General features: G+C 51.9%; 1 protein-coding gene across 1 annotated transcript in view; it reads right to left on the reverse strand.

Moving 5' to 3' along the window:
* The window catches only part of CPAMD8 (C3 and PZP like alpha-2-macroglobulin domain containing 8), a 133840-nt gene extending 124220 nt beyond the window's left edge, over positions 1-9620 (reverse strand). Inside the window, exons 1-3 of the mRNA XM_003813600.7 lie at positions 9465-9620; positions 4946-5097; positions 3247-3269 (exon numbers count right to left, since the gene is read on the reverse strand). Of these exons, the coding sequence (XP_003813648.5) occupies positions 3247-3269; positions 4946-5097; positions 9465-9556 (267 nt within the window). The 5' untranslated portion in view covers positions 9557-9620. The remainder of the gene's footprint in view (positions 1-3246; positions 3270-4945; positions 5098-9464) is intronic.
* Positions 9621-12623: the final 3003 nt, after the last annotated feature.

Below are 12623 nucleotides of genomic sequence, written 5' to 3' on the forward strand. Positions count from 1 at the left end.
CCGCCTCCCATCAGATCACTGGTGGCATTAGATTCTCATAGGAGTGTGAACCCTACTGTGAACTGTGCATGGGAGGGGTCTAGATTGCATGCTCTTTATGACAATCTAATGCCTGATGATCTGTTACTGTCTCACATCACCCCCAGATGGGACCATCTAGTTGAAGGAAAACAAGCTCAGGGCTTGCACTGTTTCTTCAGTTATGTGAGTTATATCATTATTTCGTTATATATTACAGTGTAATAACAACAGAAATATAGCACGCAATAAATGGAATGCCCTTGAATCATCCTGAAACCATTTCTTCTGCTCCCTGGTCCGTGGAAAAAACTGTCTTCCATGAAACTGGTCCCTGGTGCCAAAAAGGTTGGGGACTGCTGCTCTAGGGTTTTGGTTCAGGGTTTCCTGAATGTGGACTTCTGGGGCCACATCCTTCTTTGCTGTAAGGGATCCTGCGCATTGTAAGATGTTGAGTTGCAGCTGTGGCCTCCACCCACCAGATGCCAGTAGCACCTGGCACCACCCAGCCCCAACCCAGCTGTGACAACCAAAAATGTCTCCAAACTTTACGAAATGTGCCCTGTAGGGCAAAAGCCCCCTTGAGTGAGAACTGCTGCCTTAGAGAAAGGGTTCTATCATCAAACGTAACGGAGGGCCAGGTGCTGTAGCTCACGCCTGTAATCCCAACACTTTGGGAGGGCTGAGGTGGGCAGATCATCTGAGGTCAGGAGTTTGAGACCAGCCTGGCCAACATGATGAAACCCCATCTCTATTAAAAATTAGCTGGGCATGGTGGTGCACACCTGTAATCCCAGCTACTGGGGAGGCTGAGGCAGGAGAATCACTTGAACCCAGGAAGCAGAGGTTGCAATGAGCCAAGATTGCATCACTGCACTCCAGCCTGGGAGAAAAAGCAAGACTGCTCAAAAAAAAAAAAAAAAAAAAAGTAAGGCAGGAAGACCACTGCCCTGCAGCAATTAGGCACTAGTGGTATACCTCATAAAAAAGGAACTACCTCAGCCTCCATTCTGATCAATAGAGATGGGCGCATTATAATTTTAAATAATTCTCAATTTAGCCCATTCATTTGTAGACTCCTTTGAGCATGTGGTAAAAGTTAAGGAATAGCTAACCCCCCAAATGCCGCAATTCCAGGGCTTACATAATATCTGAAACCCAAGGACTCCAGTTTGAAAACCCATGTCATAAAATTATTTACATAGTTTGGTACATATAATAATTTAAAAATAACAATATTCAATGTCTGAGAAGCAGTGGAGAAATTTGATCCCTAATGTACTGCAGGTGGTTCCATGAACAGGTACTGCTGTGTATTCCAGGACACAGCAAGACCCAGTGAGAGGCTTGGGTCCTGCTGGTAGTTCTTCAATTTGGCTGTTTAGCCTAAAGAAGGCATCCAGAATGCCAATATGGCTTTACATACAAACATTCTGGCGACTTAAGGATTACAGTATCAAAACACTGAAAACAGCCCAGGCAGGGTGGCTCATGCCTGTAATCTCAGCACTTTGGGAGGTCAAGGTGGGTGGATCACTTGAGGTCAGGAGTTTCAGACCATTCTGGCTAACATGGTAAAACCCCATCTCTACTAAAAATACACACACACACACACACACACACACACACACACACACAAAATTAGCCAGTCTTGATGGTGCGTGCCTGAGGTCCCAGCTACTTGGGAGGCTGAGGCACGAGAATCACTTGAAACCGGGGTCAGAGGTTGCAGTGAGCTGAGATTGTAGCATTGCACTCCAGCCTGGGAGACAGAGTGAGACTTCATCTCAAAAAAAAAAAAAAGAAAAAAAAAACCACTGAAACAATCTAGAAAAAATCTAGCTGGGGGCTTAGCAAATTGATATTTAAGAGGGGTGCAATAGGATGCTGTTTACAATAAAATGTAAATTCCAATTACAGAGACTTGGAAATATGGAAGTTGTTTACAACAGTGTGATAAGAGAGACTAGGAAACACCACGGTGTTTTGTTTTCTTTTGCTTTGTTTTCTTTTGCTTTGTTTTGTTTTGTTTTTTGAGACAGAGTTTCACTCTGTTGCCCAGGCTGGAGTGAAGTGGTGCGATCTTGGCTCACTGCAACCTCCGTCCCCTGGGTTGAGGCAATTCTCCTGCCTCAGCCCCCGAGTAGCTGGGATTACAGGTGTGCGCCACCATGCCCAGTTAACTTTTGTATTTTTAGTAGAGATGGGGTTTTGCCATGTTGACCAGGCTGGTCTTGAACTCCTGACCTCAGGTGATCCACCCGCCTCAGCCTCCCAGAGTGCTAGGATTATAGGCATAAGCCACTGCGCCCGGCCAATGGTGTGTGTCCTTTAACTGAAACTATGAAAAGAAAATGTATGTGCATGAAGAAGAATGTGTGGAAAACATGAAAAAGTGAAAAGTATGAAAACTGGATTATCGGTGGATTTCTCCTTTTCTAAATTTCATTATTCTCTCTTTTTTTTTTAAATAGGGTCTCACTCTGTTGCCCAGGCTGGAGTGCAGTGGTGCGATCATAGTTCACTGAAGCCTCAACCTCCCAGTCTCAAGCGATCCTCCTACCTCAGCCTCCCAAGTGGTTGTGAGAACAGGCGTGAACCACCATGCCTAGCTAATGGATAATTTTTGTATTTTTTTTTTGTAGAGACAGGATTTTACCATGTTTTCCAGGCTGGCCTTGAATTCCTGGGCTCCAGAGATCAACCCACCTCAGCCTTGCAAAGTGCTGGGATTACAGGTGTGAGCATGGCACCCAGCCTCATTATTCATTTTTTACATCTCTTTTTTAAAAATGATTTTTCTCACAACACATGCAATTTCTCTTATTCCATCCCAATTCAATTCTTTTTTTTTTCTTTTCTTTTCTTTTCTTTTTTTTTTTTTTTGGTGAGACGGAGATTTACTCTTGTTGCCCAGCCTGGAGTGCAATGGTGCAATCTTGGCTCACAGCATCCTCTGCCTCCCAGGTTCAAGCGATTCTCCTGCCTCAGCCTCCCGAGTAGCTGGGATTACAGGCATGTGCCACCACACCTGGCTAATTTTGTATTTTTAGTAGAGACGCGGTTTCACCGTGTTGCCCAGGCTGATCTCGAACTCCTGACCTCAGGTGATCCACCCACCTCGGCCTTCCAAAGTGCTGGGATTACATGTGTGAGCCACCACGGCTGGCCCAATTCAATTCTTTATTTCCAAGGTCAGGTTTATGATTTTAAAAATCAACGGCTTACCTTGAGTTTGATTGTCCCTTTATCTAAAAATGAAAATAAAATGAAAAAAGTTAAATCAAGAGCTGTGTTGCCCTGCCTCCCTGAGCTGCAGCCTCACAAACCACCAACTTTCTTAACCCAAAGGGGTTTCATGTGGACAAACACACCCTGGGTCATGCTGGCCTGGCCTGGGCCAGGCTGGGACTGGCAGAAGCCAGAGGTTTCCTCCAAGCTGGCACAAGCTGAAGGCCAGAGGGAATGGACAAAGCTGAGCTATTCAGGGGAAAGCTGGCCTGCCTAAGTACTTGATTTACTTCACCCCTGGCTCCTGTCCAAAATAAGCTGTGAGGGGAGTAATGGGAAAACACCAGGGGAGAGGAACAAGGAGAAAGGTGGAGAGAAAGAAGAGGGGACTGAGGTCCCCAGTGGACCTGACTGTTCTCCCATCGCCTCTCTCTGCTACCCACACTAAATCATTTGTGCTACTGTACTAGGTTTCTGGCCTCCAGGACTCAATTAGGTATCTATTATTTTTGCCTCCCAGCAACCATTATCCCATTTCCTGCTAACAGATCCTCAATTTCCTCGGACAAGCTATCTGCCCAGCACACAACCCACGTGGCTCCTAAGCTCTCCATCCACCTTCCTGGGACTCTGAGCCAATCTGCATAGGCCTTCCCCCTGGTCACAGTGATTGGTTCAGGGCTGAGCACATGACCCAAAATGAACCAATCAGCACAGGCCTTCCCCTCTGGTCATAGTGATTGGCTCAGGGTTGAGCACATGAACCAAGATAGGCCAATCAGAGGGAATCCTGGGACTTCATCCAGCCATCTTGGGAAACTGGTGCTTCCCCTGATCTTAAGGAGAGACCTGGTTGCATCAAGAGGTAGGGGGAGAAGCTAGCCAGCAATACCAGTGGACTTTCTTTCTAGGTATGAGAGACCACAAACTGTTGCAGAAGCCAACTGGGTTGGGTTTGAGTTGGCTAGCCACCCAAGTCAGGAGTGCCTGGTTCTTCTAGGACTAGAAGGGCTTCTAGAAGGTTCTAGAAGCTTCTGCATTTCCACCTTCTCTGGCCACACCTCCCTAAGAGACAAGTGCTGCTTCACTGGCCTTGGAGCCCCTGGCCTTGTCTGTGTCTCCTGTGGCTACATCATTCTCGGCATGAGGAATGAGTCTACCTCCCCTGGGAGATTACAGCTTTCTGAGCCAGGGATCTGCATTCACTATCTTGACCAGGAGGCTGAGGCTGTTGCTGTCTGCATTTGACCAAGGAGTGAGGGGGAGAGACTGGCTGAGGGCCTGAGCTGCACTTAGTAACAGGCCTGTGAGCCCAGGTCTGAGTCTAATGGTTCAGGTGTGCTGGAAACCCAACAAAAGGTTGGAGGGGGGTCACGTGATCTCCTTCAGGTCCCCTGTCCCACCTCTGGTCAAAGCTGACACAGGTGGGTGCCCCTGCTCTGCCCAGATCTGCACCCACAGAACCAGGGCTGCTGAGGACCCATGAGCTGAGCTGCCAATCCTGGGCTTTACTCTCTCCATCTGTAGAATGAGGAGAATGCAATCTGTCCTCCCTCCCTCCCTCTCATGCCCCTAGGGATTTAGGGCAGAAGGGAAGCAAAGCAACACCCACACTGCCCCAGCCCTGAAGGCCAGCAAGTGGCTCCACTTTGCAAAAGAAGGGGAAGTCCTGGTCTGGCACACCAAAGGGACCTACCCAGGATGGCTCCCTGGCTTTGCACCACTGGCTCACCCTGGGCCACCAGCTGAGCCTGGACTGTGACTTCCCTTGGAGAGTTAAAGATGGTCACGCTGATGACTTCCTCCACGCCCGCGCGAAAAACAGAGGGAGCTGCAATCAAGTAACCCCTGCAGGAAAGGAGATCCGAGGTGAAGTTCTCACCCCCAGCCCCCTGGTCTCACTGCCACCACAGCTAGGTCAGGGCTCTCCCCGTAGCAGACTCCTGCCTTTTGCTGACCACACCTGGCTGGCACTGATGCTCTAGGAGTCTGTGCCCCCCCATCAGTTCTTGAGTCCGTGGATTGGCTTATTCACCTGTGAAGTCCCCATGCTGGGTAAGAATCTGGCCTCACAGGATTTTTCAGCATTGCACAACCCCTCTTACTCTCTCTATTCCGGCCTCCAGCCTGTTGACTCAGCTACTTCCTTCTGCCCCAGGACCTTTTTTTTTTTTTTTTTTTTTCCTGGAGACAGAGTGTTGCTCTGTCCCCCAGGCTAGAGTGCAGTGGCATGATCTCAGCTCACTACAACCTCCACCTCCTGGGTTCAAGGGATTCTCGTGCCTCAGCCTCCCAAGTCGCTGGGATTATAGGTGCCTGCCACCACGGCCGGCTAATTTTTGTCTTTTTAGTAGAGGCAGGGTTTTGCCATGTTGGCCAGGATGATCTCAAACTCCTGACCTCAAATGATCCACCCTCCTCAGCCTCCCAAAGTTCTGGGATTAGAGGTGTGATCCACCACGCCCAGCCCTTCTGGCCCAGGACCTTTGCACATGTCATGCCCACTATCTGAAATACTTTCCTCCACAAGCCAGGTAACCGGCAGGATCCCACTTCATCCTCACAGTGCACCCCCTCCCCCACCACCATGAGAAGTGCTGACATCAGCCCCATTTAGAAAGTCAGAAAGGAAACCCCAGAGAAGTCAAGTCACCAGCTGCAACAGTGACAGACCAGGATTCTAACTCAGGCAGCCAGACTCCAAAACCTGATAAAAAGAAGCAAAGGGCTTCTTTGCAACATTCATTTTAAGAACAAACCCTGAAAACACACCATAGGGCCTCAAACAAAAAGAGCTCTGAAAACAATGGAATCAAAGCAGGCCTCTCTTTCCTAAAATCTTCTGATTGACTATGAAGTCACCTCTGGAAGGGAGGCATTACCCCCAGTTTCCCGATGGGAAGTTGATGCTTCAGAAGAATAGGAACATGCACCAGATCACACAGCCAGGCAGAAGAGGGCACTGAGGTGTCCTTAGGGGACCTGACCTGAGGGCCCAGGTCCTCCCCACCTGAGCTCCTGTCTCCCAGTATCTGCAGCCTTCCATGGAAAATTACAAAGGCCCTGTAACCTCATGAAATGCTTACAGTGTCCCCACAATCACCAAGAGCATTATAGCAAAGGCACCACAATTGCAACCATGTAGAATGATGGAAATCAGAAGAAAAGAGGGTAAAGGGGGAAACTGGACCATGCAATGAGATTAGGAGACATTTTCATTTCAATATTTTCTTTTTTTATTTTTATTTATTTATTTATTTTTAATTGAGACTGAGTCTTGCTCTGTTGCCCAGGCTGGAGTGCAGTGGTGTGATCTCAGCTCACTGTACCCTCCACCTCCCAGGTTCAAGGGATTCTTCTGCCTCAGCCTCCAGAGTAGCTGGGACTACAGGCGTGCACCACCACACCCAGCTAATTTTTGTATTTTTGGTAGAGACTGGGTTCCACCATGTTGGCCAGGCTGGTCTTGACCTCCTGACCTCAAGTGATCCGCCCACCTTGGCCTCCCAAAGTGCTGGGATTACAGGCCCACTGAACCTGGCCTCAATAGTGTCTGTAAACAACCCAACATCCACATGCAAAAAGATGAATTGAGAACATTACCTCACACCATGCAATTAGATTAACTCAAAGTTAATCTTAGTAACAGATCTAAATTGAAGAAGTAAAACTTGTAGAAACACTAGAAGAAAACAAAGGAGAAAGTCATTGCGTGCTTAGATTAGGCAAAGATTTCTTGAGTAAGATACCAAAAATAAGATCCATAAAATAACTCACTGATAAACCAAACTTCATGAAAACATCATTACCAATTTTGCATCTCAAAAGACGCAGTGGGTTTGTGTTGTTTCATGCACACGAACAATGGGCTTGGGTTGTTTACTGCAGCCCTGGCCACAGTGTGCACTGACCCTGTGATCACAGTGTGCTACATCTGCCTTGAATAATTACCAGAGTTCAGTCCCCTGGGATCACACATGTGCTGTCCAACTCTAGGACCAACTGGAGTTTGCAAGACCCTAGGTATGTGCTGTGTATTACATAACTCCAGCACTGACCAGGACATGCAATTACCCTGTCCAGGTGTCCTGTCCAGCTCCAGCACTGGAATGTGGCAACCTTTAAAAGGGGCATACTCTTTCTGTCTGGCTCCCAGCTGATCCCTAGAGTTTAGACGGGCCTCACATATAGTATGTGGTGAGTGTAGAAGAGAGAGTAAGGAATACGTGTTCATTTTGCTTGGTCACCTTTGAAACTCCTGACAATACGGGTTCAAGTCTTCATCCAACTGCCCAGAGAAACTGACATCACCAAATTAAGTTTCTCTGCCATTCAGAAGTTGCAGCTGTTTCCAGCTGTTGGGATGCTTGCCAGCCATTCACTGTCACACCTGACCCACCCCTAGCATCTGGGCCAACACTGGCTTCTCATCCTGCTGGTCTCAGAAGGTCCCAGACTGGGGAAAGGGATGTCTGGGTCAGTGTAGACAGAATTGCTCTTACAACTGCAAACTGTGCTGCTTTCTGGGATCAGAGATTCCTCACACAAAAATCTCTCAGGTGACAGAAGTGGGCATCCAGAGCTATTCCTAAGACGAGATCCTTTGGGCTGGGTGAACCATGCCCCTGGCTTAGAGGCCAGCTAATCTGGAATTCCAGGTCGGTCATTTGGGGACATCTCTTCCCCAGTGTGTCTCTCAGCACAGGGATTCCATGTCACTTAACAGATGGTGAGATCACAGGGTGACTTTAGTCAGAGGAAAACGCCCTGGAGAACTGTTTAAAACTCTCTAACGGGCCAGGCACGGTGACTCACGCCTGTAATCCCAGCACTTTGGGAGGCGGAGGTGGGTGGATCACCTGAGGTCAGGAGTTCCAGAACAGCCTGGCTAACATGGAGAAACCCCATCTCTATTAAAAATACAAAAAATTAGCCGGGTGTGGTGGCACACGCCTGTAATCCCAGCTACTCAGGAGGCTGAGGCAGGAGAGTCATTTGAACCTGGGAGGCGGAGGTTGCAGTAAGCCAAGATCGTTCCATTGCACTCCAGCCTGGGCAACAAGAGTAAAACTCCACCTCAAAACAAAAACAAAAACAAACCCCCAAAACAACAAACAAACAAACAAAAACCTCTGTATAAGGCAGGGTCTCTCATTGGAGCCAAGGTCTGTCATGTGGGGCCGCGTCATTCCTTGCAGTGGAAGCTGACCTGCACATCGAAAGCTGTTTACCAGCATTCCTGGCCTGCACCCACTTAATGCCAACACCAAATGCCTCTCCCTATTTGTGACAACCAAAAATACCTCCAGACATTTCCCAGTGGCCTCAGGGAGACAAAAATCCCCCCCAGGGCTGAGAACCACTATTCTAAGGGATGCCAGCTTTGAAAGAAGCATCAGGATGAAAATTTGTAGGGTTCCGATTTCACGAAGCCTAGGAGAGGGAAGTCTGGATGCTCAGAGCGCAGTAGACTGTCTTGCTTTTAAAACTGTGACCAGCAAGGACCAAGTACTCACTGCAAATAACGACACCCACCTAGTCTCACTGCTTACCAGTTTTCTGGAAACTCCTAAACAAGGGCTGCTTGAACAAGCCGCCTCCTAAACGCCCAGCTGGACTAAAAGGCTGGTCTTGTGCAGACCAGGGCAGCCCCCCTGAACCCGCAGCCCTGCAGAGCTCACCCGAACTTGCCAGGTTTAGAAATATTCTCTGTGAAGCCAACTTAGGAGTACTCCCCAGCAGCTAGTTAATTCACCTTCTCCCCGCTGTCAACCCACCAGAAGCCTGCAAGCAAACCTCTAGAAAAATGTAGAAGCAAAACAAACACTTCCTCCTCCCTCACCACGCCCACCCACGGGAAAGTGCCCCTTCGCACTCTCCTCCCACTTTTCAGCCAAGACGCTCCTCTTACCTTCATGCCTTGGACTACTGGAAATCGCCACCCATGATGACAGCCCGGGTCACACGAAGGGGGCGAGGTGGGGCGGGGGGAGCTGACCTCAGCACCTTTAGCTTTTGGGAGTCCCTGTACCTCCACAGAGCCACTTCGGAAACTTTAGGGCGCCCCCTCAAGACGATTCGGGAACAAGAGGCCAGGTCCAGCCCAGCGCGGAGGCTGTGTGGCCTTGGGCAGGTCGCTGCAACCCTCTGAGCCAGTACCCGGGACCCCCACCCCAGAAGGCGACCGACCTCCTCTGTCGCCGGAGGATACTCACGGGGCCTGAGGCTGCGCGGCGCGCACGCCGTCCCGCGCCGACAGCAGCAGGAGCAGGAGCGGGAGCAACGGCCAGAGCAGGGCGCCGCTCATTTTTCGGCTCCTGGGGGGCGCCGCGCCTGGGGAGGGGGCCGGGCCAGGGCTGGGCCAGGGCCAGGGTCCGAGCGCGGCCGTCCTCGCGCCGCCGCCGGGGGCCCTTTGTTCGCAGCCCCCGCGCAGTGCGCCCGGCGCCATGCGCCCCGCTCCGCGCCCGGCCAAGCTGGGGCAGCCCCGGGCCAGCCCCCTCCCCGGACCCGCCTCGTCTCCGGGACCGCCCCGCTCGCCCCGCTCGCCCCGCTCCTGGGCGCACCCTCCCGGGACGCCTGCTCCGCCCATCTCCGGACCCCGACCCGCCCCGATCCCTTCCGGGGATCGTCCCCTCACTTACTCCCCGGACCCACCCGGGCCCTGCCCGATTCCTTCCGAACCCGCCTCCTCACCCCCTACCCGGATTCGCCCCCGGATGCCCCCCTCCCCACCAGCCCCGCCTCGGACCCGACCCCCCACCGCCCCCACTCTCCCTCTCCTCTCCACCCAGCGTCCACTCGGAACCTGTCCCTTCCCTGGCTCTCCCTCCCTCCCTCCCCAGCCAGCCCCTTATGGCCCCCTCCCCGGGCCCGCCCCTCACCAGGGGCCCCTGGGTCTGGACGACGCCTGCAACCCCGATCCCACAGGGGCCGCCGTGCCCCAAGCCCTGGCCTGTATCTAGTGCCCAGTGCAGTGCGTACAGCCCAAGGAGCAGAGGACCCTTTGGGGAAACAGTCTAGCCAGGGGTCGAACCTTCCAGACCCACATCTGCCCCAGGCCCCTATCTGTGCTCTCTGCTCCCCTCTCCCCCACCCCCACTGTCCACAAATCCCTTGGGCCCGTCCCCTCTCTCTCTGGGCCTCAGAGTCCCCCTTTCCCCTTCATACAGCAGGGGTGGATGGGCACCCCCTTTCTCTCCAAGAGCAGGGTGTCCCCACCTGCCCCTCCCCGTGTGGCCACCTCAGTGATGGTCCTGCTGTCCTAGGTCCCACTGGCAGGTGGCACATCCTATACCATGTCCAAGTCCTGGACCCCCTCCTTCCAGTGTGGAACCCCCTTCCCCCAGCTACCAGCTGCCCTTCTTCTAAAATTCCAGTGCTGACCACACCCCCTCCTGCCCGGAATCCTTGGGGCTCCCTGTTTATTTTACGTTTTATTTTTATGTTTTCAGACCAGAGTTTTGCTCTGTTGCCCAGGCAGGAATTTAGTGGTGCAGTCACAGCTCACTGCAGCTTCAGACTCCTGGAGAGTAGCTGGGACTACAGGTGCAAGCCCACACCCAGCTAATTTTTATATATTTTTTTTAGAAACGGAGTCGCACTGTGTTGCCCAGGCTGGTCTTGAACACTGGGCTCAAATGATCCTCCCTCCTCAGCCTCCCAAAGTGCTGGGATTACAGGTGTGAGCCACCACATCCAGCCAGGGCTTCCCGTTTATTGAGACCAAATCTAAACTCTGGCTTTGATGGCAGAGACCTCAGCCTAGTTCCTCCAACACCCTGTTCTTACTCCACTGCCTGCTTCTGCCTAATCTCTGTCTTCCTCTACCTGCCTCCTTCGCCAGTCCAACTCCTGATCCTTCCAGGAAACTCAAGGGAAGCTTCTCTTGCCCCCTCCCTGCCCCTAGGGATGTGGGTCCTCTGGGGGCTTCTCAGCCCTGTCAACAGCCTTTGGACCCAACACTGATCACCCAGGCAGCACCAAGCCCTGGGCTGCGCAATGAGGACCCTGGGACATACAGGACCTGCTGCCACTGAGCACACAACCCAGAGGGGACGTAACTGATGATGGTGTGTTGGTGTGTGTGTGTGTGCATACACGCGCGCAGGGGCTGGAGTAGATTGAGTAGCCGTGTCTCCTGCCTGGAGAAGAGGAGGAGCTGCCTGCCTCCAAGCTCAGACCAGGCCAACTCCAAACAGGCTGCTAAACTCACATGGAGGTGCAAAAATCTAGCACCAAGAAGCAGCATCTGATCTCACCCTCATCATCGAAGTTTGCCCCATGCCACCCCTCCGGGCCAACTCTGACTCCTACCTAAGCCAACCTCCACTCCTCAGCCTCCAGGCCAGCCTTTGAGCCCTCCGCCTCCCCCTTGACCATTGGGCCCTGGCCACATTTGCCCCTGAGATACGTCAGACCCCCACCCACCACCACCATCTCGGGCCAAGGTGCCAGCTGTCCCCTCTGCCTGGGATGCACTTCCCCGTGGCATCACAAGACCGGCTGCTCTCCTCCACCTTCAGGGTTAGCCCGGAGGTGCCTTCCCTGCCTGCCTGTGTTGTAAGGTCTAAAATGTCAGTGCTGCCTTGGCATGGTTGAGCCACACAGGACCACGATGTCCTGACCGACCGTTCAGCTACTCTTGCCAAATATGCCCCCTGCCTGGCAAGAGAAGCTGCTCTCCACCTGGCTGTCTCACCAAGCAACCAGACCAGCTGCACCCCACCCATCAGCCACAGACTTCACTTCCCTAGCTGCTGAGAAGTTATTGAAACAAGCCATGCCCAGGCGCAGTGGCTCATGCCTGTAATCCCAGTACTTTGGGAGGCCGAGGCGGGTGGATCACCTGAGGCCAGGAGTTCAAGACCAGCCTGGCCAACATGGTGAAACCTCATCTCTACTAAAAATACAAAAATTAGCCAGGTGTGGTGGTGCACACCTGTAATCCCAGCTACTGGGGAGGCTGAGGTAGGAGAATCACTTGAACCCAGGAGGTGGAGTTTGCAGTGAGCCGAGATTGCGCCACTGCACTCCAGCCTGGGTGACAGAGCGAGACTCCGTCTCAAAAAAAAAAAAAAAAGAAAGAAACAAGCCAATCACATCCTCCCAGGAGAACCAGGGGCTGCCTCACCCTCTTGTTACTACAAAGCCTGCTTCCCACAGCCCCTGCTTGTTCATTGTGCTCCCGAGTGCAACCCCTGTGTGGACTCACACAGTGTACAGGGTCCTCCTCCCGTCATTGTGTGAGAATAGGTGAGCACTAAACTGTAGATCTCACCCACCCAATGTCACATGTTGTATGTTTGGCCATCTCATACTCTTTTTTTTTTTTTTTTTTTTTTTGAGATGGAGTCTTGCTCTGTCGCCCAGGCTGG

The sequence above is a fragment of the Pan paniscus genome, chromosome 20 (genome assembly GCF_029289425.2).
Source record: "Pan paniscus chromosome 20, NHGRI_mPanPan1-v2.0_pri, whole genome shotgun sequence".
NCBI lineage: Eukaryota > Metazoa > Chordata > Mammalia > Primates > Hominidae > Pan > Pan paniscus.